The 27,265-nt window shown below is 39.9% G+C and overlaps 1 protein-coding gene across 1 annotated transcript in view; it reads right to left on the reverse strand.

Annotated features, from left to right (window-relative positions):
• Positions 1 to 27,265, reverse strand: part of insra (insulin receptor a) — a 56,677-nt gene that overhangs the window by 20,779 nt on the left and 8,633 nt on the right. The window contains exons 2-3 of the mRNA XM_084368853.1: positions 23,061 to 23,609; positions 4,066 to 4,402 (exon numbers count right to left, since the gene is read on the reverse strand). Coding sequence (XP_084224979.1) covers positions 4,066 to 4,402; positions 23,061 to 23,609 — 886 coding nt within the window. The remainder of the gene's footprint in view (positions 1 to 4,065; positions 4,403 to 23,060; positions 23,610 to 27,265) is intronic.

The following is a 27,265-nucleotide window of genomic DNA, read 5'->3' on the forward strand; positions in this document are numbered from 1 at the left end:
ATTGGCAAAGTTTCCATTGCACTTTATCACAGTTTGCTTTTATTTATAAACGTTTCATAAGCAAAAAAAAGGTTTATGCAATAGTTTGAGGATTGTTTTTTTCAGAATTTTTGCTGTTTCCAAGCAGGATTTTTATTCCCAAAAATGATGAAAATGCACATTAAAAACACACTTTCTGTCTGTCTGCCTTGTGGGCAGGTCAGGTACAGTGAGTTTGGAGCTTTTTTGCTGAAAAACAGCTGCTTACTGCGAATGTATATGCTGATTGAATCAAAACATCTTTTGCAGGCTGGACAGCTAAATGGTGAACTGAGCTGAGAGGAACTAGAGTTGGGTAGTCTTTTCTTTTCTTTTTTTTTTTTACAAAATATTGATTAAAGCTGCTTTAAAAAAGTTCTTGGCTGCACTGTAGTAAAACAAAAATAGTTAGAGTGAAGCTTCAACTCTGTTTTGAATTACCTGAAAATGAAGTGACCCTTCACCTTGACAACGGAGTTTAACTACCTGGCTTATATAATGTTTTCATAACAAGTCTCTTCTCATAACAGGTATATGGTCACGGCTTTGTGTGCCGACCATATTAACCCATTTCCTGAAAAGGCATCTGTACAATCCCCACACTCGTAAAGCAACAAGTGCAAACTTTGATGATGTAAAATCCAAAGTACACAGTAACCTCTGCAACCTCTCAGACTCACACAGCAGAGTGAACATCTTTCGGCGGAGACACGTGCTGCAGGGAACGTGTTTTTGAAGAGGATTAAGGCACCATTAGACAACGGTGAGCTGTTTGCTCGGGGCCATTGTCCTGAGTGTGTTGAAGTATTTTTGGCCGCTGGCTGGTTCATGAGGTGAGAATGCCTTTGTTTAGCAACAGTTGAGTAAGCTGGCAGGACAATTACAGAAGAATGTGGCATTTCTTTTGTCAATGCCAAATAATGGGAGCGGTTGGCAGCTAATGTGCTATGGATTTATGGCACCGCACGTCTACCCTGCAAAGTATAAATACATGACAAATATAAAACAAAGGGTGTGTATTGTCTGTGGTCATGCAACACGTGTAAATGAGATTAATGACAGCTTCTGACAACCAAACAAGCAAGAAAAATGACACGAAAGTGTGTCTACGCCTCACAAAGAAAAGGTTAAGGGCACTGTTTCTTTATCTGGCTCATAACTTTCCTGATCCAACCTGACCTTTTTCCCTCTCTCGTGCCACATTCACTCTTTCAGCCTAGACACTCATAACGCCTCTGAGTACACTGCTTATCCTCAGAGCACTTTCATTTCCACAGCTTAGATTGAAGCCAACGACGGGAGAGGGATGCCAAAGAGAAGAGATATGGGCAACAGACAGAGAGCTGGAGGAAAAAGGCTGAGGCAGGAGTAAAGCTGAGTTCACCGCAGGTCAACAGCAGCTTTAAGGTGGAGATGAGCATGATTGTTGTAACAAATAGCTGGCAAGAAGTAATCAAATCTGCACATTGAGAGGCTCAGTTTGACTAAATTTGTTCAAGCATTATTGTGGCGATGTGAGCTCTTTAGCTCTACATCAAACAATCCTAGGACTGCAATATCCAAATGCAATTTTCTGATAAAGGTCAAATGTGCGACAAACAAGCAAAACCAATATAATGAAGTACTGCAGTGCTGCAGAGATGCCCTGGCCTGCAAATCTTTTCTCCAGATGTAAAAACACATGTTTGTTTGGCAGAGACCCCAACAAATGTGACATCATCATGATTTTTAATAGTTTTTTCAGAGAAAATAAAAACTGTACAGCCAAAATGATAATTGTGGATCAAATTGCAATTGTGATAGCTTTTACTACATCTGTGCAGTATGGGCAAGTGGACTTTTTAGATTTATCACAGAAAAATCACTATCAATCGGTGTCTGCGTAAATGTTGTCTGAAATGTGCCTAAATTAAATCTTTTTTTTTTTAACAGAGCTTACTGCAAAAAAGATTCTTATGGTTATTTATAGTTATTAATTTCCCAGTGATGTTTATTGCTTCAGTGCACTTAACTTTTCTTTTTAACTATCTGTTATGATATGTATCAGCCCCAAACATTCTGTGTACAGTGTGTTATGTCAGATTATTAATCAACATTTCTTATCAACTATAAATTATGCCGACAGATTTATAAGTAAGAAAGTGAATCAGTAGCACTCCTTTCTTTCTCAAAAATCCTGGTGTGCACTTGAGCAAGGCACGTCACCCTCATCTGCTCCAGTCGAGCTGGATCTGCACAGAGTGTCCTTGCAGAAAGTTAGTTGTCAATGTACATGAATGTTACTCCATGAATGCGAAGCTGCGTGATGTTTAAACTGAAATTAAGTCCTTGGCAAAACCTCTGTGGATTAATAAATACAAATGACAACACAAACACTATAGAGACTGTGCAGCTGCGATTACGTGCCAGACAGACCCTCTATCTCTTTGCGGCCAGCCAGGGGAGTCGAGCCCCAGCACTCCGGGGCACTGACAGTCTGTCCCAATGCCTCTCTGACTCCCCTGGTGTTTAACTGCGGTCAACTGGCCATGTTGTAACAAAAGACAACAAGTCTTGAAAGGTCCAGCTGCTTTTTCAACCTCTGGAGCGCAGAATGATTATGGCTGTCTGGAGTGTCCACACTTAGAGGCACGCCCAAACTAATCAGCAGACCTGTCATGGTCAATGGAGGTGTCAAAGAGGGAGGTGATAAAGGTCACGGGCAGGTCAGCACAAGTACAACGCCCTTCTTTAGAGAAGGAAGTCTGTACAATGATGCACGCACAACAGGCTGTAAATTACAGATGCAGAGAAAAGAGGAAAAAACACTTCACGTCTAACAGTCTGCATTTGCCTATAGCTCGCATACCGCAATGCAGACACTGACAGTTGGTAAACAACCATCAATTTTGTGCAGCGTGAGAGGCGCAAAAAAAAATGCAGCGGACGGATACTGACTCAAAAGCAGAAGCGTAGCTGTGCCAGCCTTCCAACTGTGCTGCAACACTTTGACCTAGCAGTCTGCAGTCTCACACAAATACACACAAAAAGAGAAGAGGTGTGTGTGCACATACACCGAGTGCAGTCTGAGCTCAGTGGGAGGACCTCGAGTTCCTGTTCATTCTCTGCGACAGAACAGTGACAAGAGCTAAATCTGTGAAAGATCTCAGTATTTTTCACAGATAAGATCATTTTGAATTTGACATTTCATTAATTGTTTTTCTTTCTTTCTTTCCTTCTTTCTTTTTTTGTTGTTTTTATTGTTGAGATTGTTGCATCATTTGTTCTTAGTGGAGCTGCTACATGACACCTTTTGTGTACGAATAACAGAAAGTGCCACATTTCCCCTTTTCATTTTCTGCTGTGTTTATTCTTCTGATCTTTTTTGTTACTGAACAGAAACCTGAAACAATTTGCTTTCCCCCATTTTGAGTCTGGATCAAAAACACCAATCAAATCTGATTCTTTTCTTTGTTGAATAATCTGTCACCAATTTTCTTGATTAATTGATGAGTTGTTGGTCTACAAAATATCAGAAAATTGTTAATCAGTGTTACTCAAAGTCCAAGATGACGCCAATAAACGTCTTGCTGTGTCCACAACCCGAATATTTTCAGTTTAGTCTCATAGGGGAGTAAAGAAACCAGAAAATATTCACATTAAAGTAGCTGGAATCAGAAAACTTTGACCTAACCAAAAAACTCAAAACTCAAACCAATTAACAGATGACCAGAATTGTTGCCGATTAATTTAATAGTTGACAAATAACTGTTTAATCAATCAATTGTTGGAGCTCTACAAATTATTACTAGTCTTTTTTTAATAATAATCACTCCATAATAAGCAAGACATATGTAAATAAATGTGCAGCAGAGTGACAGAATTAGATATAGATTAGATTTCGGGATATAACATATGTAGGACACTTAACAAGTCTCCAGTGTAAAGGCCAGGGGTTAAACCTTGATGTGTTTGCATGCATGCGAAATATAAGGCGAGCGTCCCTGATCACACAGTGTTCCATCAGACCATTAAGAGCCCATCAGACCAGCATGAGTGTCCACTTACGCGGAGGAGTTGACGGTGGTGTAGCCAGAGGGACACTCAGGGATGCAGGCACCGTTGTGGATGACGTACTCGTGGCAGTCGGGGCTCTTGCTGCGCTCCTTCTCCCGCTTGCATTTGTTGTGGAGATCCTGGCAGAAGGCAAAAGAGACGCAGCGCCAGCCCTTGAAGGTGAAGTGGTCGTCAGGGCAGCGCTCCACACAGCTGCCTTCGTGTTGGAGGCCGCGGCAGGCCACGCAGTGACTGGCCGAGCTGGGTTTCAGGCAGCCGCCCAGGCACTGATCGTGGCAGCACTGGTCGTCCTTGGTGCAGGCTCGATGTTTACATTGAACAGGGCACACTGCGGGTGAGAGATCGACAAGAAGGTCAAGTTAGTGAAGCAAAGGTTTCTTAGTTCATTTAAGGACCAAATGTGCAGGAAGACAGACACAGGAAACAGGAGCTTATCATGATTTCAGTTTCCGTAGTGACACAGGTGATTTTAAATCAGCCTCAAGTGACAGTATATCTTTATATCTCTATCCCCACAGAAACCTCATATGGTCAGATCAGCAGGAGTAAAATCCCTCTTCAGTGCACTCGCCAGCAGCCCAAGAGCACCATCTGCCATTGGCCAACAAGAATATTGAACATAAACAGCGGGGATCCAACACTAGTTGACAAAAGATAGACACTTTTCCAGAAGGCTTGGTGAAAGTGAGGCAGAGGGGAAAAAACTGGCATTCAGTGTTTTGCAAGCGAGACATGTGCAAGACGTCTAAGCTCTGTTCCTTTTTTTGTGCTTGTGGAACAACAATGCCCGTTTCTTGAGTGACGAAAACAGTGGACTGAATTCAACACGTGCTGGGAAATGCAAAAAAAAAAAATATGATAATGAAAAGACCTGATGATCAGCAGTTTCCAGAAGTTATGAAAAGGTGCATCCTGTATGTTTCAATGCTACAAGAAAACAGTTTAAAAAACCATATCATATGTCTTTAAGGCAGATATCATTTCCTCTCTTATGATATGAAAGAATAATAAAAACATTTACATCCCTGGTCTCTATATAAATTCCACAATATCTGTTTCTATACAGCAAATCACACATTAAGTGTCTGGTTGATTAGTGCTAAAAACAACTATTCAATTAACTGACAAAAAGCTAACACTTCATAAAGACCATCACTCATAAACGGTACATTTCTAGTTATGAACAAACAAAACAATGAAATGCTTTATAAACAATTTATCAAGCAATTTTAAAGGTTTTATAAAAAATCAATTGCACCTTTATTATGGGTATCCAAACAATGTTTAAAGATTAGCTACACAATATTTATTAACCGTTTAGTATTATAAACATAAAGTTATACTTTAAAAAACAATGAAATGCTTTATAAACCATTTATTTAGCAACTGTATTGCAATGATGGTTATTATAAAGTGTTACCTAAGGAAAGTCAAGCCATTTCTCAAGCACAAATGGTAAATCGTCAGTGGTTCAAGCTTCTGAAATGTGCAGGTTTGCGGATTTTCTCTGTTTTACGTAATTGAAAATGTAATACTTTTGGGCTTTGGACTGATAGTTAGACAAAACAAGGTCGATAAAGCTGACACTTTAGGTTCTGGGGAATTGTGACAGACATTTTTACTGTTTTCTGACATTTATATATTCATTACTTAATAGATTAATCAGAAAGTAACATCAACTGATAATGAAAATAATCATTACTTGAAGCCCTGCAGTTGATAAAACACTTTCCTCACAAACCTAATTACAACATAAGGGTGTCACAAATCAGCGATTTTTGTAGTATTTTTCCCTTTCTCCACCTTCACACACTTGTGAATGTTAAAAGAAAAAGAAAAACAACATGTGCAGGGGTTTGTGTGCGGCTACACACACACACACACACACACACACACACACACACATATACACACTGCAAAAACCAAGCGTGGGTTTTTGTAGGTGAGGAAACTTGAGCTGTTGCTGTAAAGTGCCCTTCTCTGCCATTTAGTTAGTCTTCTTGCATTTCAAAAAAATTATGTAATTTTAACCAAACAGCCTTATTGTGGTACATTCCAAATAAAATATCGCGGTTATATCGCACTTCACACCATATAGCCCCTCTTTAAAAAGATGATTTTGAAAATGTAAATGACAGCTGTCCGGGTATGAAACCAACAGTCTGTCGAGCTTTACAAAACAGTACTCACCAGTCTAACAACAGCAGAGCCGCCAGTGACATTAAAATCGAAAGTCAAATCAAATCTTGGATTTGAAGAATCCTGACACCCCTATTACAATGACATTTGGTAAAGGACGATATCCACATACTGCTAGGCCTCTGGCTGCAATTGCCATATTAAAAGCAAGCTCTAAATCATCTGATGTAGCCGAACTGGCCTTGTGAGCAAGCAGGAGAAATAAACACTGACAGAAAGATGCAGTGACAGTCACACAAACACACACAAACAGTGAAGTCCAGTCATTTTTCTGGGTCGTAAAAACTGAAGGACAAAGACGCAAATCTGTACAGTAGGTCGGCTGTTTATGCACACGTCTGCATGTGTGTGTGTGTGTGTGTGTGTGTGTGTGTGTGTGTGTGTGCGTCAGCCCATTATGTAACATTAAACATCAGACTCTAAGGATTGGCAGGTTTGTGTGTGTGAGAGTGTGTTGTTGTTGTTGACGGTGGATTGGAGGGTTCTCAGAGGTAAATACAGCTGACCGACCTGCCCGCTGAGATTAGCTTCTCATACACGCGAGCCAGATTAAGATTGTTCAACAGCAGGGGAACTAATGAGTCTCTGAGGTTAGGGGCAGGTCACAGGTCACACCGTAACCTTCTGAGTACCAGTCTGGAGTAATATTCAGACATAATGCTGGGAGGGAAAGGACAATTAATCTCAATAATTTGTTCGCCTGTCTATTAGTTTTGTTGTTAACTTTCTATTGTTGACCACGATTCGTTGAGCAAACTGCTCGGCTTCATTAGTGTCATGCGGTCAGCCCTTTAACAAACAAAACAACATGGATCCCCTGTCCTCTTACATTCAGAGAGGTAAGCTGTTAAAGTGCATGAAGAGCATGTGTTTGGGGCGGGCAGCCGCAATATGAGAATGGCAGCGTGAGGGGGAGGCAAAGGGGGCACGGGGGTAGAAAAACAAATGATATAACCACCTTTTATCTACGTCAGCCTGTTGGTCTAAAAAATCTTCTCCACGGTGGGCTTTACAAACAGCTCTGAGGATTATTTACACAATGAAAAACAAAAATGTCCTCCTGATATGATATTGTCATTCTGTTTATTTCAAAAGCTACCCTTCAACTTTTCCTCAGATGCAAATAATGTACACACACACACACACACACACACACACACACACACACACACACACACACAAGCGTTGCTGTCAGCTCACACTGACTCCTGATCCTCCGCCGGGGCTCCATGTCGGAGCACAGGCCCAGCAGCAGATCCACCCTCAGCCTTAGCCAATGTGTTGGCTAGCTGTAGAAGCTAGCCATTCAAATGGCCTCTCCCATCTCCAAGGAAGACAGGCGCACAGTTTAACCCTTTGTGTCCTGCTCTCTTCCCTCCCAGCCAGTCAGACAGCAGCAGCAATGGGAGGTACGCAAAAAAAAAAAAAAAACGACATGAGAGCCACACAGTAACGGTGCTCGAGCTGAAGAAAACAAGAGCTCCACTGCTCCACTATTTCTCTCTCCACACTACTTGAAATCAGCTGCTTTTAGTTCTCATTAAGTACTAGATATTAATTTTGTCTTGCACATAATTCTGTAAGAGGAAAAAAAAACAGCGCTGCAGCAAAATCTTTTCATTCAAAAGTCCTTGTTGAGAGAAACGAGGTGTTTTCTGTAGTAAACTGGTTCAAAAAAAGAGACAATCATGTCATGTTAATGTGGTGCTGAGCAGCTTGGTGCCCCGGGTGATGCATCAAGTCTCATCATGTCCATAACCCATTAAGAGATTTACAGACTTCAACCGCCCTGGAACAACTGAACAAATTTCCATCCAGATTTAAATTTCTGTTTGAACAACTGATGTCTCTGTGAACAAACTGATGGCAATCAGTATTTCAGACACTCCCTGTTATTATTTTTGTCTCTGAATAACGTCTGATGGAAAAGTTGTCTTTCATAATCGATTTTCATATTGAGTGAGATTGATTTTTAAAAAAAATCTATTTCTAAACCACACAGTTTTGTTTTTTAAAAAACATTAAAAGGCGAAACAGTTAGTGACAAGTCGATCAGCATACAATAAATACGCGACAATTTTCATAACTATTTATTTCAGGTGTATAATTCCAGAAATATTTGCAAGTTTGAAAACCCTGTTTTGTATCATTTTAAATAAAATATCTTTGGGATTTGAACAAACCAATTGGACAATACAAGATATTTTGCGTGATACGGTGGTTCCTTTTATATAAACAAAATATCAAAAAGGACTGGAATAAAAATAAAATAAAATAAAATAAATAAAAATGGAAACGGAGACAGGCAAAAAAGATCCTCATCCCCCACCTACATACGAGATATTTTAAGACGTAATCTTTCTCTTTCTCTCATTTAATGATCTACACAAAAAGAAATATAAACAGGTCAATAGATAAAGAAAACGACTGCTTGTTGTAGCCCTTCGTTGCATCTTCTTTAGGTTTGAATTGGAGCAAAACAGTCGGTTTATTTATCGATAAATAAATAAACAATAACAGATAATTAGTTGGAAACTATTCTGATAATTTATTGATCACTTCAGTCATTTTTTTAAAGCATAAAAAGCAATCATTATCTTGTTCTAGCCTCTGTTATTTTCTGCTTTTCTCTGCTTTATACGATTTTAAACTGAATCTCCTCAAAGTTTGACCTGCTAGTTGGACAAAACAAGACATTTCAAGATGAAACTTTGGGCTCTCAGAACTTGTGATTGGTTTTCTACTCAGGCTGAAATGTCAAAATAGTAGATAATATAAATACTTGTCAGTTGCAGTCCTACATGTGCAATGCAGGTGTCACATGACATGTCTGATGTTTTTTTAAACACAGACAGCAGTGAGTGCAAAAAACAAAGGTTAGTGTGGGTCAGTCAATTTCAGTGACTGATGTCGAGCTCCGGACGTGCACCGAGTGCCACCTGCGAGAGCAAGCAGGCGACCACTCATGAAGCACCAAAACAAACCACTCACTGTCCAAAAGATTTGTACAGTTCCCTTTGGCAGCAGCTTACTTGGACGTGTCTGCTGGAGAGGCTTTTATGATAACAACAACAGTTGACCACACTGAAGGAAATAGACTTGTTTCTTGTGTGCTTGTCAAGAACGCTTTCAAGGTCGAGACCCTGAGGACCTTTGAGAGCGGGGGCCACCCCAAGCCGTCTTTGATCTCCAGAGAAAAGAGGACGCTGAGGAGACTGTTTGGGCAAGTTTGTCATTCTTTCCTTAAAACATGCAAATCTCTTAATACAGGCCCAGTTCCTTTATTATCATTATAAATCCTGCAGCGAGCACCGTTCACGAAGAACATAGGTCAATTAGTTATGCTCAGCTTGAGTTTGGTCTTGTCAGCATCTCCACTACTTATCTTCCATTTGGACAGAGTAAAATCACTTGACAACAATAAATCAATGGGGCTTTTGGGAGGCAAGTGCTGGGTAGGCAGTTGGACTTAAGTCTGTTTACGACTGGCTTCAACATTTTTAAAAAAGTCTTGTGGCTTAATGTATCGCCTCCCGTCTCTGAACTCCTTATCTTTATTACGCTGGTTCCTCTGGCACGACGGTCAGGGCCTGTCTCATCTCTTGTCATGGTATTTGTGCAAAGTGCAGCAGGATCACATGAAGGCTGGGGTTTAATGCTGCAGAATGCCTGGCTCTTTATCTCACTGGTAGAGGAGGGGGGGTGCACAGCCACACAATGAGAAGCTCAATTCCCCGAAGCCCCAAATGGACATCAACAACAAACCAACACAACGCCAGGCCCCTGTGCGACACAGATGAATACACCCTGTCAGAGCGATGCAAACTTGGAAACGGGAGGTGAAGAAACAGATTTACGCGGGCGGCCAGCCAACGGCAAGCTTCAACAGCGTGGGGTGTCAAAAAGGCAGAAAGAATCCAGATTGCTTGCAATAAATGACTCATACTGTTCATAACGGTTCCTTGTCTGCTGTCTGCAACCAATGCAGAAACTCTGCACGGAGAAGTTCCTTTTTCTGTCCTTTCTAACAACATCAAAATACCGCACTCCTTCACCGTACCCTTAACTCTGGGATTGCTGCCCAAAATTAAGAGCCTCAGTACTTGTCATTAACCACAATCGTCCCTAAAATCATTCTGTGGTGAGTTTTTCCAAGTTTCTTTTTATAGCAATGATGAAACAGCAGCTTACTCAGCTTACTTTTTTACATTGAGATCATTGAGGACCCCAGAAAATGCCAAATGGGAATGCGGTGGTGCGCTGGTTGGTAATTAAAATTCCACATCCATGACGAGGGTAGTATTTAGTTTCTTATGAAAGAAAGGTTTTTGCTGAAGGCCCAGAAGAGAATAATCTAAAGAAGAGCAGATAAAGCGCTTCTCTTTAAATGTTTCCACACTTCTGACAATTCAAAATAAACTGACACAGTAACAGCGCTGCAACTTGAGTACTGAATACACTGCCAAAGCTGAACTTTGAAGACTGATTCATATTTCATATATGACATGGATTGCTTGGCATTCACTGCTTATACAGCAAAACAGCTAACGAGATATGTAGGGAGGATGAGACCACACAAAAAATATGCAAAAGGCAAATAGGAGGACAAAAAGACAACTCATTTATGAGTTTTAAATACAGAAACAAAATGCTGATCACAAGTTTCCAGAGCTCATGCTGACGTCTTCGATTTCTTTTGTCCAGTCAACAGTCTGAAACTCAAAGATATTGAATTTGCAAAAAAATCTCATTTGAGAAACAAAACTTTCTGTCAAGCAAGTAAACGTTTTATCAACTCATTGCTTTGGCATGAAATATATACGTAACATCCAAATATAACAGACTTGCTGGTGCAAGTTCACCACACTGATTCAAGGACGAGTCTGTGCTTCATTCACTTTAGCAATCTCTTTATTCAGTAAACCGACAGAAGTCAATGCTCAAAATTCCTTTATTCTATTTGCTACAATCCTAATTTCTGGTGAGTGATTTTGGAAATAAAAAGTCAATTTTATCGGCTATTTTTTGCCAAGTGAATGTGTGTACCGTGAAGATAATAACTGAAGTCAACTTAAGGTGTATATATGTGTCGATGGTAATAGTACACTGAGCTTATAGTAAACTGACTGCACGGTAAGTGACACGAGGCCATCAAAAGGCTGACATCTGTAACGTATAAGTTCACTTAAAGATGAAAATTCAATTATTATCTACTCACCCTCATGCCAACGGAAAGTCTGGTGAAGTTACGTATTTCACAAAGAAAATCTGGAGCTTCACAGCAAAACACGGTGCAGTATTCTCCCAAACAACTGAAGTAGATGGGGACAACCAAAAAAAACCAAAACAATAAAATGGCTCCATACAGCTCCTCCAGCGTAATCCAAGTCTCCTGAGATCCTAAACTTTTCTGAAAATGTTATTTACGCCCTTTTTGAAGATATAATCTTCACTGTAGCTGCTAAGCTAAACGTGCACACCCTGTCTGAAAGGGATGCACTAGCTCAGCTGCACACTGAGGGTGTGAATAAATTATTTTCAAAACAATTTAAATTCTCAGGGCGTCCAGAGACTTATATTATTCTGGATGAGCTGTATGGAGCCATTTTATGGTTTAAAACAAGTCCCCATCTACTTCAGTTGTTTAGGAGAACGCTGCAACTATTTTGCTGTGAAGCTCCAGAAATGTTTAGTGGACTTCACCTTGAGTAAATAATGATTGAATTTTGGGTGAACTTTTCCTTCAGCTATCTTGCCTTCATCGGGCGGATATTGTTTATGATCATTTTATATGACAGAGGGCCTTCAGACTGGCTTGTACTGTCAGGTCCATAACCTCCATGTCTATTCATATACAGCAGCCTGGCAGATCAGAACAACTGTCATAGAAAAAACAAGGCTAAACTTTATTGTGCCAGAAGAACAAAAAATGTCCTAAAAGCAATGAATGCAAATCTGAGCCAGACATCTGAGCCCCTTTTCCTCTGTTGCTTTGTCTAAATTGAATATATAAATGATATCAGCTACGCCATCTTTGACATTTCTAGTTGTATAACAGAATAAAATACCTGACTGTGCCCTTGGCACATTAAATTCATGAGTTCAGCTCGCCTAAGGCCATGATGACTGGTGTCTCTGCCATGATGCTCTAACGTCTGTCATTAATACAGAGCTGCCTGGTTTCCTCTCTAGAAGTGAGGAACAGATGTTATACAGTCCTCACTTCCATTTCCAAACATGTCTCTGCCTACTGCAGCTCCCTTTATACCTTTAATAAGCATGAGATGGCGGCGAATAAAGACGGATGGATGGCGGGACATAAAATCAACAATGAATCAATTCATCGAGTGCATGACATTTGAGGCGAGATGTTGACTTCGTAAAAGAGTCCTGTACAGACAGGAACATTGGGAAAATCTAACAATGTTAAATTACCTGCAAAAGTAAACCATTGGCAGTGCCCAATGGCATTTAATAATACATTTAATGAATTACTTTGTTCTGAAAGCTGCAGGCTTTGTTGACTGAAGACAATCAAACTTAACCTTTCTGCATTTAGGCTTTTTAAGAGTTGAGGGTTATTATTTATCAAATATCTGAGTAAAAACAACAACATTGTGCCGAGGAGGAGAGAAAAGCTGGCTTCAGACATAAAAGGACAGGCATTTATTTAGAGGTGAAAAAAAAGATACCAAACAAATTAGAAGCGATTAGTCCATTAGGTTGAATGACAAAAAGCCTGACCATAATTCTGATTGATAACTCATTAAGATAAGTCTTTAATCAACAAAAACACCAACTATTTTGTCTCCAGCATTTCAAATGTTTTGGTCTGCTCCTTTTTTTGTTTTAGATCAATATAGAGTAGAAACAATTTGTTGTTTAATCCGTAAATCAACCGACAGAACATTTCTAGGCAACTCTTCAATTGTTTAACTTACTTTCCAAGCAAAAAAATACAAATTTCTTTGGATAATAAAAACAGTAAACATCTGGCAACTCTTGCTCGGACAAATCGAGACATTAAATATGTCACTTTTTTGCTCTGGGGAAATTTAAATGATGGTCATTTATTACCATTTTCTGACGCTTCTTCGAAAAAACATAGCTGGTTTTAGGGATTGTGACAATAAACAATGAATCTATTATTTGAAAAACATTTAACTGACAGATTTATTTATAATGAAAATAGCTGCTAGTTGAAGACAGAAATCAGTGAGGACCAATAAGAATTGTGACTTTTACGTATAACAATTCAATCGGGCATCAAGCACGGATGAGAAAGATTACAACTCGGACACAACCTGCGATCAATCTAAATCAAATTAAAGCAACACTAAGTACGTCACAGAAAAAGATTAAAGTTGTTGCCTGAATGTGACTTTATAAAAAGCCATGGCTAATGGTTTATTTGTCTCATTTTTTTCTTGGTAACCACTTGTCAACTGCTCTGACTCAGCAGCAGCAGCGGGCTCATTTGAGACGACTCTGGTAGCAACAGGAACCGTAAACAATTTCATTAACTGGCCCCGGCCTCCGTTAATAGAACAAAAACACACAAACAACATGAAAAAGCACTTTTTGTTTTTAATGTTGCCCTGCTGCCATGGCCATCTGAAGGCAGGATATCCAGTTTGTCCGTGACTGGAATAGAAATGATAAACACTGTGCATTCATTGATGGGCAATTACACTGCCTGCTTGACAGGCAAATGACGCATGTCACGGCCTTGGATCTTCATTTCCTTCCAGGGTTCAGCGTCAGGCTGAAATAATGACTACCCCTGGGCTTGGCTTTGACTACCTGTTATGACATCAAAAGCCTTTATGTCACATTTATGTCATGAATGCGGCATCACACAACCCATTTTGTTTTTGAAAATTTTAATTTTAACGAACACAATTGATCTTGTGTACAGTGCAGCGGTCCACATAGGAATAAGTTAGAAATGTTATCAGGAAGAAAGTCATCACCGCACCAGAATTAAAATTCTCTGAATCAACTTTACTAAAGGTTAACTTTATTAACTATTAACTGTTAACTATTTATAAGGAGTCAGGAGGGCATAGTTGGTGATGGTCTTTCCTTATGACGCTGTGTCTTTTGACTGCTTGTAAAGTATTTTATGTTTTCTGCATTGGCAACAATGAAATGACGATAATAGTTTAATAGTCTTCGGAATAAAACAGAAAAGAGCACAACTAGCTCCAGAAACTAAGGGAAAAAAAGATATTAAAGTAAAGTCAACGTTATTGAGATTAAATACTGTAAAACTTTCACCGAGAAGGATATTGCCTGAATTAGAGATGTAGCAGTCAATTAAAAAAAAGTTATTTTAAGCCATTTTCTCAGTTTTGTATCATTGTAAACTTAAAATATTTGCCTTTTGACAGTTGATCAGTCAATTAATTGAGACATTGTGCAAATTTTGTGCTGCATGTACAATTCTGGCGACATTTTCTAGTTGAATGAATTTTCTATTTTGCTTTTCTTGGACTGCAGTAAAAACACTCACTCAAAATCTTTAAGGCACTCAGAAGTCAAAATCAATTACATCCAAGTCCCTGAACCAACTCTCTTCAAGGGCACCATCACATAGTGTTATCCATTTCTTCATTTATTTGCAGCCTTGGGTCCACACAAAATAAAATATCACAGCCTGGCTCTGACAGTGCTTTTATATTAGACAACAGTGCTAGTTTGCCACACTGTACTCATAAGAAAAACAATTTGGTAAAAGGTGCGATAGATTGTGATGACAACACAAACATGTATTTTCCCTGAACAATACAAACCTTTGTGAGAAATGACAAAAGAAATCTGAACTGAGGTCGCATGTAACTTTGGAGAGTAGATAAAAAGAAACATCTTCCTGTGGGTCTTATTAAACCAGCAGTAAAACAGCGGTGAGCTGCTGTAAATCGAATGGCCGTTGTGAGTGTGAGTGTGTACAGCACTGAAGAAACGCCTGTCGGCCCAGCTTTAACAGATGCCTGAAATGTCTGGGATTCCATGGGAATGGCTCCAGTAGCTGAACGGCGAGGGTTCGCTGGGTGCAGCTCCACAAGACCGAGTGCCAGAGCAGTTAAGTCAGCTCAAAGGAAAGGACTCATGGTGTGCTGTGTGTGTGTCTGTGTGTGTATAGGGGTGTCTCAGAGCATTCTGGATTAAGGCTAGTAGAGTAGCACTCGGCAGACTGAACCGTGAAAAGAGTAGACTGTGGAAAAAAGGGAGTAGTTTTTATGACTTAAACACATCTGTCTGATCTTGTGTGAATCCTTTCGTTCTTTTCATGGCCGATTACAATCCAAGTTTTGCGATAGAAATCAGGTCAAACAATCCAGAGTTCATACTACAAAGTAAAGCCTCTTTCATGCATAGTTCCTGCTAAATTACCGGGATAACCTTTCAGAAACCGCTAAAGATTTACACGATGACAGATGCAGCTTAATTTTACTCTTACGCTTTTTCACATATGCCACGCCAATGCTGAAAAAGGTTAGGCAAGGGACTGTCAAGCAGGTGGCGGTAATGCAACACTTGTGGTTGTCAGCCGCCATAAAACAAGAAACACAAGACACACAACACAAGATGAGGAAGCCGGGGCAAGGCAGGACGTACATGTACGCAACGAAAGATGTGTCTGAATATATTCAGGAACATAGTGGCAAGGAGTTTTTGTTGTCAGGCGCTCTGGTAATGTATTTAATATCCAACAAGTAATTTTTCGTAATCTACTTGAATCAGCAACATGCATTCCCGACATTAAAAGGAACATTACAAGAGCGTTGAATGCTGAACTGCAGACAAGTATTAGAAGTATGGCGGATTCAAGTAGAGTCCTGCAGGGACAACGTATTTCTGTAGGCTAACCCGGGTAAAACACATAGCTGATGTAGATTTCAAGTTTCGCAACAACCAAGTCGAACAAAAAGCAGCTTCAGCACAGCAGCTTTTTGTTTGTTTTTGGCTACAACGAGATTCGGTTGAGTGTTTTAAATCTCATCTCAAGCCGTTTTTAAATCAATGCTTTCTTGCTCAGATTTATTTTTTCTGTTAAACTTTTATTAAAATGTTCTTTATCGTTTTCTTTTCTGGAAATGTGGAACTCACCGAAAATAAAAGACAAACAGCTCACAGACAAGTTGAATATTGTTTTTAAAGCATTTGCACGGTGGAAACAAAGAAAGAAGGACAGACATCCAAATATGTCGACGAGGTTGCAATGTTTCTTTTGGACAGGTAATTTACTAACTCATGAGAAAATCTATGGCCTTTACACTGTAAACTCACTGGCCATATGTGTATATACAGTATATATTGTATTTGGATGATGTTTGGTCTCATGCTATGTGAGGTTGCAGGCCTGTAATAAAATCACAGGGGTCTGTATTGAGTAATTGTGACGGAAAATGTACTTTGCACATTGTGAGCTAACATAAAGTACATCTGTCTTCGATTTTCTATCACCTTTGTTTAAGTTTGAACACAATTTAATTTACTTGAGGAAAAACAACTTGCAGAGAGCTACAGATTCTGGCTTTAAGGTTCAACATCATATAGAGGATACCGAATGAATGAGGGCCAGGTCAAAAATAGAAACAGAAGGAATGATTCATGTGATGGGAGGAGGACAAGGCTGGTTTGGCTTTCAAACACATGTTTTTAAGGCAGTGCTACAGTCACAGTTTTCAGTGCCAATAATGTACACAAGTCAAGACAATATAATAAAGTTCCTTCAGGTTTTGTCACACCAGGGGTCACTTCCATCTCAAAATAATAAAGCTTAGTAACAATATCCTCCCATTTCCCCACAGACAGCTTTACTAGCAGCTAAGTTTGTCCTCTTTCCTGCCTTGATGACCTCCACGGGTCACCCATCAGTATTTTGGTCTCATAAAAGTGTCTACCGCTTCTGAGGCAGGACCTCAGGCCCCTGTGTCCATTCATAACCTCGGAGAGGAAGCAGACCAACAAAGACAGGAAACAATTGGGAAGAAGGCCCCGTGAACTTCTATGTCTGCCATTGTTCAGAGTGGAAAAGGATCATGGCGCCACCGCTGACCATTGCGTGTGGGAGCTGCGACAAGGTCGGCGGAGAGGAGAGCTGAGGGTCAACGGTGAGGCGGGACCCATACCCCAAACACGCTCACCCTCCCTCACCCCCGTTGTGACCGGTGACCTCGCTTTTCCTTCAAATACAGGCTGGGTGAATGACAGATGTGTTCATATCCACGATTACACCACAGTGTTACTCTCCCGTTTCCTAGCAGCAGGACTAAACAATAGCCGTCCGCCCTGTCTGCACACATACGCACACAAACACACAGAGGTTACGTCCCTTTGTGATTTATAAGCCATGTTTGTGTTGCCATTACACACACAGTGACCCTGACAAATCTCCATCATGTGATTGGTGGACAGACATATGTGATGTGAGCCAAGATTAAATTTGGAACATCCATATTAAGTAAGGTCCGGCACCTTACCTGACCCGACTCACATGTGATTCATAGCAATACTCCAATTGTGACAGCCTGCCAAAACTGTCAGTAGTCTCCATCTGCCCGCAGGCTACAGAGGCACACGTGCTACAAGTGTGGAGAGTGCCAAACGAATCAGAGGTTGAGGCGTCTGTTACGAGCTGCTCTCCACCTTATGGGAGCTTATTAAATATGTAACAGATCTTGCAACCCAAACACTGGTGAAAGCTGTTGCAGCAGCTGAGGAGGCGGATGACCCCCGCCCCACTTGTCTCATCTCCGGCTGAGGGTAGATAATTAAGATCACTTAATAATGTGTGTAAAATATTAGCCACCAGGGAAATAGATTCATGCCCTTTTATATGTCTCTCTGGGCTTAGTGAAATGCCTGCAACAGACTCTGCTCCACTAAAAGAACAAACATAAGCTGCATTTGATTACAACAAAGACCCTTTGTTTTGTAGATCACACTTTAGCAGATGCATTCTGGATTTAATTACTACAATAACAAATCGAATTATTATAATATAATAAAAATCATGAAGACATAGAAAATGGATGGATGGATTAACCAATGAAAATAACTGAGTCATTTCAGTTTGACGCTTCCAATGATGACAATAAACTTCCTAGCTTCTGTAGTTGGCAGTAGTCTTTGCTAAAGATATGATGGTTCTGTCTGAAACTCCACAAAAAGCCTTAAAACAACATCCTATATACAGCAGATATATCAGTATCGGAGTTTATGTTGTCTGATATTTGCCAATATGATTTCTTTCTTCAGAACATAATGTAGAAAAGACGCTTGGGATAGGTTTTAATTATTACATTTCCAGTGCCGTTTGCTCCAAATTTTATTTTGGACATTTAAGTTTATTGTTAAACTGTACAATATCCTGCCTTTTGTGACGTTCGTATCTTTTTCACAAGTGTATGACACTGAGTGTGAAGGATAACTGCAAAAATGTGTTTATGCATATTTTACGACTATATAAGAAAATCAGCTGATACATCTATATCGAATTTTACTCCCCAATATCGCCGTTGGTCCCAAAAATCCAGTAACATGCTCACATCATGCGCTAGAAAATATTTAAGACTTTTGCAAATTAAAGACTTTTCAAGATGTGCAGATTTCCCAAGATAACCAGGACATTTTTCATGTTAAAAAGGTTTTTAACAAAATGCATGAAGTTATTAAGTTTTTAATGTCATTCAAGCAGTTTCATTTATCTGTTCATACAATCTCCATGACCTGAAGAGCTCTTCAATCCAAGTCAATGTGAAAATGACTGTAAAAGCACAAGACAGATGTCGTTCATGTCAAAATTAGAAAGGAAACACCATAAGATTTCGTTTTACAGTCATTAGAACTTATGGGCACTGATATGACTCAGAAGGTACTTCATACTTCCACTGGCATTTTCCCCAAATTTGAATAAGACCATTAGATATACAAGATTAGGGGCACCCTTGGGTTTTCTCTGTGAAACCCTGGTTTGAATCTGGCCAGACTCCATCGTTGCTCATCATTCCACATCTTTAAACTGTCAACCCTCTAATAAAGAATACTTGGAAATTGAAAAAAGTGATGGACAGATGGACAAACTGTCAGTGCAGTTTCACTGTGGAAAACAATAATGTCCCAATAGGAAGCTCCAGATTCCTTATTTGAGTCACAGCCAATATTTTCCGCTGCCAGCCCCTTTCACAGCTCAGACTAAGCTGATGTACTTACAGCCAAAAAACCTGTGCCACATAACGGCCAAACCACAATCAGATGCCCATTATCTTCAAATGAGTGTTGGCAAGAAATAGTAAGTCATCACAAGTAAATAGACTCAACTAATATTTCTCTCTACGCAAGCCCATCATTTCATTTCAATTTTAAAAACGAAAGAAAGGTCAGTTTTGTTTTGCAACAGATTTAATAAGCCTGCGTTTATAACAGACTTGATATTAAAAACTAGAGGGGTTCGCAATTATTAATCATTGTCAGTAAAAATATGTTTTTGTTTTTTTTTCAAAATAAACTGCAATTCTTTTTTGAATAACATGTATAGCCCTGATATAACAAATACAGCCATGAACAACAGGATGGACAGTGTTGCGTCATAGTCATAGATTTTGGGCTGCATGTGGGTGCCTTAAAAAAAGGACATGGGCTGTTGGCCAAAGCTACATTATGCAGAAAACTACGTGGATGTATCTGAGCTTGATTTTGAAGAACAAGAGAATACTGAGCTACTTCATGTTCTCCTGAAACATTTTGTGCTGAAGGTTCCCCGTCTTGTCTAACTTTTATGAAATATATTATTAAGCTTGTTAAGCCTCAAGAAATAAGATATGTCAGAATCCCATTTTGCAAGTGATAAATGGATCAATCACATTCACTTCATTTATCGGTCTGATGATGCTGTCAAAAGTGGCATTTAGATAGTCAATCGAAAGAAAATTAATCACCTATATTGATCATTTTCAAGTAGATATGTCAAGAAGTCATGATGTCAATTTGCTGCTTTTCTTTGTAATTTATTATATTAAATGAAGAGTCTTTAGGTTTCAGACTGTTGGTTGGAAAGAAGAAGCAATCTGAAAATGTTACCTTGGGCTCCAGGAATGGTGATGAGCATTGTTCGCACTTTTTTTTCACACTTAATGATTGGTCGATTAATAATGAACATAATGTGTTTCAGCCTACAATACAACACAACATCTAAAATGCACAGTAAGATCTAAGTGTTCAACCTCTGTTAGGACATTTTTTTGCATGTTTGTCTGGCTTTGACCTTTAACAAAACTCCATAAAATATCAAACATAATTTCACTCAAAACAGTTTATTGCAAAGATGTGAAAGATGCTTGACAGGATGATGTCTTGTATTTGCCACCATTACAGCTGCTGACATGGTATGCGTTTGTGTGGGTGCCCGTAGACAAATCTAATCAGCTTCGGTAATGAGCATCTCCTGCAACCTTGTTTTGCCACTTTGCTGAAAGGGAGGGGGAAATTAACAGCGGCTGCTCTGGGAGAAGCTCAAATGATCCCTGTTATAGAAGCAGGGAAGGGAAATGGGTTGTGACTCCAAACATGGGAGCTAAGCCAAGCCTCGTGGTCCTGCAGCGTTGTTTTCTGTTGGTGTACGGACTACATAAAGTGTGTGTGACCTGCAGTCACCTTTGGTACTTTGAGCACTGACTATGCTTTGCATTACAAAATGTTTAAAAACAGCAAAATCCTCAGTTTAAAGTTGATCTTTTAATTAAGAAAGCTAAAAGACACTTCACTATTTGAGATGAAAAAAAGTCATTTTTCTTTTATCTCTAAAATGCCTCTTTTTGTATTAGACTCAGCAATGAAATGCAACAAGTTTGGGAAAAGTAGCTCACTTTAAGAAATACAGTAAACCTATAAAAAGCAGTAAAGGGTACATCTGAGGAGTACACAGAATTACTTGCACTCTGCCCTGTGGTTCCAGCTCAGGCTTAGCGGATCTTTTCATGCTTTAGTGAAAGTAGGCAAAAAACCGCTGGGCCCAGACCACAGGACCACAAGCCCTGCCCCTGCAGAATGCAGACCCATGACTGAAGATCAGATCTTGCCAGTTGTCACCTGGTCTTGATTTATCGTCATTGCACACAATAAGGAAATCATCTCTGTTGTGAGACTTTTTATATAACACACATCTGCCAGGACTTTCACCACTTCACCACCATTTCACAAACTGCCTTCTGGGCCTGTTCTGCCAATTGTGATGAGCTTGATCAATTCAAGCACAAAGTAGTAAGTGGGAAACCTATAAAAACTAGTGGCAAGTGGAATGAGGAGTATAATAATGGACCTCGCTCAGATAAACAGAAACTGCATGTAGCCACAACAACGAACAAACATTAATAAGAGCCTGTAAGAAAGGAATATGCAGATAAACCCGTTCAAAAGAGCTGTTAAACCAATGTACTCTGTGTTGCGTAATGGTGCGAGCCAAGGTGTTCAGACAGCACCCATATGCAAAATTCTTCTCAGCACTTGAACTTGAACTCTTTGGCAGTGTGAAATGAGGTGGGCTTGTCATTTTACAGTAAAAGCCAAGACACAGAGGGAAGGAGGAGCTCTGATTAAAGGGCACGGTGAGAAATGTGCCATGATGTCTGATACCTTCTCTACCTCCTCCACACAACATGAGCAATGACAACACTACAGTCTGTTGAGAGTAAACATTCAAAGACTAACTGGCGAGGTGTTGCGTCACGTCATAGTGCGGTCTGAGCTGCGTTGACACAGAACTTGGCCTACTTAACTAAACCGGAGCAAATGATACAGCTCTGATATTTCAACACTAAAAAGGGACACAACTAACCTTTTCGCAAGTTTTAGGCTGCGATTCATAATTCGATTTTAAACATTAACTCTCATGTGCTATTATTTGATCAAAATGGAGAGTTGAATTCTGTAAGTGTTAGACTGGTAGGACGTGTGGCAAAAGCAAAGGGCAATGGAAATGGAAAATGATGTGTTGATGGAAAAATAGCTGAGAAGAACTATGCCAACAGCTGCTGCTGCTCATGTGAAAAACTTTGAGTGCTTGATACAATTACTCATCTAAAACAAGTGTAGTGCTAATGTTTCCGGTGTAATAACTAGGGTGTAGCGGTACATGTATTCATAACGAACCATCACGGTACCTTGCCTTGACTTCTGTGTACCGTTACACCCCTACAAATGACTTTTTTAGCATTATTACCTATTGTAGAAACAAAACTGAGCATGTTTCATCAGCTGATTAAAACCATATGGTGTGGTTGAAATATCGACAGATTTTGACATAATTTAAGAGGAAATTTAACTTTTAATAAGGTGAATTTTAAGGGGTTTATAATCTTACTTGGTACTGTTATACTGCAGCTAACAGCAGCTTTCATTATTGATCAATATGTTCAGTAGTTTACCCAAATTAATCCATAAACCATTTAATCGGTAAAACAATAGAAATGTACCAACATAAACAAATAAAAAGCAGCAAATATCCACACAAAATTAGAAAAGTTTGGGAATAAACGATCTCTTCAAAGCTGTAAGCGATTAAGTTCTTTAGCACTTGGCGATATTAACCCCAATTGAATTGCTGCTACTACCACCATTCTTTCTGTTTTAATGAATGCCGTCATCCAGGACCATGATATGTAACACGACGGATCAGGTCGAGGAAGTATTGCCATCTCAGATTGCATGACCACAGTTTTACCATAAATAAAGAATCACAGAAATATAATAAATTACATCAGAGTATAACAGAGACTGCTTACTTCTTTGGCAGTGGTTCTGAGTCCAGCAGCGCTCACTGAAGTGTCCGTTGATGGTGGTCGTCTGGCAGGTCGTCTTTCCGATGGCCGCCCCTGGGCACACGTCTCCACACTCTCGATCATTCTTGTTCGCCATGATGTAGTTGTCCTCCACTGAGTCGAGGATTTTAGACCAGTCGAGAGTGGAGAGATAGCAGAGATCTGGGTTCTTCTCAATTCTCACAGCTCCACGGGTGATGTTCATCAAGCTATGGAGGCCGATCTCTCGCAGCTGGAGCATCTCGAACATCACCAGAGCATAGTTGAAGAACAGGTTGTTGCCTCTGATCACAGTTAGGTTGGGGAAGAGGTCGTTGAGGCTCTCCAGGCCGTAAACTCTGAAGAGCAACAGGTAGTCGGTGACCACTAACAGTTTGGGGTAACTGAGGCCTCGGAAATCTTCGGGCTTGGTCCTGAACATGAGTAAGATCTTCAGGTGGCCTTCGATCACAGTGCAGTTCTCAAGTGTCTGCAGGTTGGTCACATTGTTCCGGATGTCCTTGCTTGGACAAACTGAGAAGACATAAAAGGGAAAGACATGGGTTCATTAGAAACTAGATATCTTCATGTATGTTAAAGCGAGGCTCAAACAATGCTGCATGTAAAGACTGAGTTGTACAGTAAAGTCTTCTGGGTAACTGGACAGCATTGCTTAAATGAACAGGAAATGTTATGACTCTCGGAAGGATTACAACTGCTGAACGTGACTGATGCGTTAGGCAAGACGTCTGCTCTCTAAACTGGAAAAACAGGGTCGAGTAAGTCAGACATGGTCTCAAGGAGGAAAAGAAATTGCTCTCTTGGTAATTAGAGGGGATATTTTACAGAAAAATATGCGGTTATGTCTCTGGCTTTGATGAAGACCAGACCATCTTCAGTGACACTTTGTTTAGCAACCACATATCTGGCCATGAGCCACTGTCAAATATGGAGTGCTGTCATCAGACTGAGGCTGTGCTCATCCTTGGTTACGCTTAGTTGATTTATGGACTTGCTTCTGAAAGTCAAGACCATAAAAAACATTAGCTAATGCACTAAAAATATTTGTCTGAGAGGGGAACTGTGGCACTAATGGCAGTGTATTGCACCAGTAGTAGATTTGTGGCTTTGTCAGTCCTCACCCAGACGCATGAGCCTGTTTGATGAAGGATTTCTTAACTCTGGGTAGTTTTTGTTGCCTCGATAATTTTAAATTCTACTGTATCACAATGACGCAGTGCTAGAGATTAATGTAGGGCTGCGACCAACTACTATTTTAGTCAATTATTTTCTCAAATAAATCATTTAGTTTATTTCATGACAAAATAGTGAAAAAAGCCTAGCACAATTTGTCAGATCCCAAGATGATTTGGGTCTGATGCAACATCCTCACACACAGTGTCCCACCAACAAGACTATCTGATTGGTAACACGTCACAATTAATAGTGTTTAAACACTGAATAATCAGAATCTACAAAGTAACAAGTTACGAAAGTTATCAAATAAATGTAGTAGAGAGGAAGTATAAAGTAGCAGAAAAGTACTCAAGTACCTGGAAATTGTACCAAAGAAGAGTACTTGAGTAAACTGTACTTAGGTTTATTTCATCACTGGTTGTTCTCTTTGAAATCTTGACACAAATACGTTTTCTTTTTCCTGCTCCTCTTCTGCTCATGTAACGTGTATAAGTATAGTGGGTAAAATTATTTGTCTTGTACAATTGTTTTTGGAAATCATACAACGAAATTATCAAAATAAACCAAACATGAATGACTGATTTACAAAAAACTTACAAGCAACTAATTGATGAATCAACCAATTGTTTCAGCTTTATTAGAATGTGAACTGTAATGAAACTCCAGATTAGGGCTGGGCAGCAGGCCTCAAAATAATACCACAATATTTTTAGCTTATATCACAATACACAATATATATCTTAATATTTTGAAATAGCCTCAATATTGTAAGGATGACTACTGGTACTGTCACAAAATATTAACACAAGACTAATAAAGACTAAGTGGGTAAAAGCAAGTATTAGAGGAAGTAGAACAGTCTGGTAAGTTATGAAAATTACATCACTTTACTGTAATGCAGCAGTGTTAACCAGTAAAAGACAACCCTTATCACGACATAACGATATCGGGAATCTATGAAGGCAGATAGTCTCATTTCACCATAATGATATATATATATTGCGCAGCCCTACTCCAGATAATGCATAACAGCGATCGGGAAACCACCTGTGAAATATATCAAACGCTATAACACTCAGGGGGGTCTTTATGGAGAGTACTGACAGTAATAAGGATTTCCTCAACTTTTCTTTGGGACAACAGCCAAGCTCTTGAATATATGCTTTGTGTGACATAACACAAGTAATGACGGCCATAAAGATGTTTGTCTTTGCAGGTGCAACGTGGGACATTCCAGGCCCGATTTTACAGTTCACAAAGTCATGAGTGCAGCTGGAGGTGTGCTGCCTGGTGAGAGGACTGTATTTGTTTACCAACCGACCCACCACTGAGCTGAGCACATCAGGCCAACTGGTCAGCCATGTGGGGAAGCGGTATAACAGCTAGGCGTGCACCTCTTTATGGCAGCAGCTCGTTTTACACCTTCTGTTGCATAACAGTACAAGACAACCGGCACACACACAGTGTCCAATTACTGAGTGTCCAAACAACAAGTTTTTCACTCCATGACCTTAACCAGCATGCATGATCCACAGCACTTATCTAAAGTTCAGCCTACAACTTTGTTTAAAGTACACACACGATCTCCTAACACAGGTTTAAACTGCAAGCTAATAAAAGAAACTTGGCTTCTTATAAAGTACATTTCTCTTTTTAAACTACTTTTAGACATGCGTTTGTGGTCTTGGGAGGATAGCTGAACTGTAAGGATGGATGGCATGCCACAAGCCTGTAATTACAACACATCCACCTCCAAATGAAACATTTCCTATCAAACTGATGGCAACTGCCAGAGGAGGCTTACTGTAGATCCATCAAGAAATACATATAAAACTACAAAGAGCCTCCATCTTTCTTGTACAAGACCTCACACACACTCAAACAGAAGAGTTTAACAGGCAAAGACGTTGGCAGTGTACGATACGAGGGGATAGTGGCTCTGTAGTCGCAGTTAAGTCAGCCAGCAGAGTACTGAGTGACCCTGTGAGTAAGGCGAATCATCACAGGGCGGCGAGTCCAGGCTTCTATCAGTGTACACTTTCAGCCAGGCCAGTATTTTTAGCACCACATTCCCAATAGAGAATCTAATACACTCCGGCCGTACCAATAGTGGCTCACATTGGAAACTGGAACATGGCAGCGCTGGTGTGTAAGTGAGGAATTTAAGAGCGGCAGCAGAGGAAGAACGGGCCGAGCTGACTTCTCCATGTGGGAACAAACAAAACTTTGGCAGAAGTGGGATTTTTGTGTTGTTGTTGTTTTAAAGTAGAGCACTAAAACTCAGTCCACGGCATAACTCAAGCAAAACAAACCAGGTGCATCTCAGAATTTAAATGCTTCTTGTATTGTCGGGAAAGAGAAATAAAGTGGGAGACATCACAAAGGTTGCTATGGTGACTAGGCTGGCTCAAGCTCTCAATACATCACCTACTCTGAGCCTGGAGACTGAAAAAAAAAGCCTTGGCGCTCCAAATCATCAATTAGAGTCATTAGAGAGGCAGATTTTCATTGACCGATGCCTTCAAAAGGTGTCTCGCCGCCTGCACCTCTGAGACAGATGAACTTTTGAGGTTAATTAAAAAGGAGCAGCATGATGGTTTCCCCTTTCAGTAACACTGTGAGCGAGGAAAAACTTGTTCATAATTACATGGATTACTGAGTTATTGATTAAGGATTTGTCCTACGAACAAAACAAGGAAACAATGATTTATAATATAGAACTTTTCAAGAGGCAGAGGCTAATTAAAGTGAATAAATGCATTAGGATGGCATTTAAAAACACGATGACAAGGAAAACATCAATGGATGTGAAGTGCAAAAAAAAAAAGTAGTCTGAAGGTTCACTTTCTAACTTTCAACTGTATCACAAACTTTAGAAGAAACTGTCCTACAGGTGCTGTGGATAAAATCGTAGCAGCTACTGACAGAGCTTGCATGCCAACAGATCCATCTCCAACTCATTAAACTGCAGATACAGACACTGTGATAAAGTA

The sequence above is a fragment of the Pagrus pagrus genome (genome assembly GCF_965226575.1).
Source record: "Pagrus pagrus genome assembly, chromosome: 12".
Lineage (NCBI taxonomy): Eukaryota > Metazoa > Chordata > Actinopteri > Spariformes > Sparidae > Pagrus > Pagrus pagrus.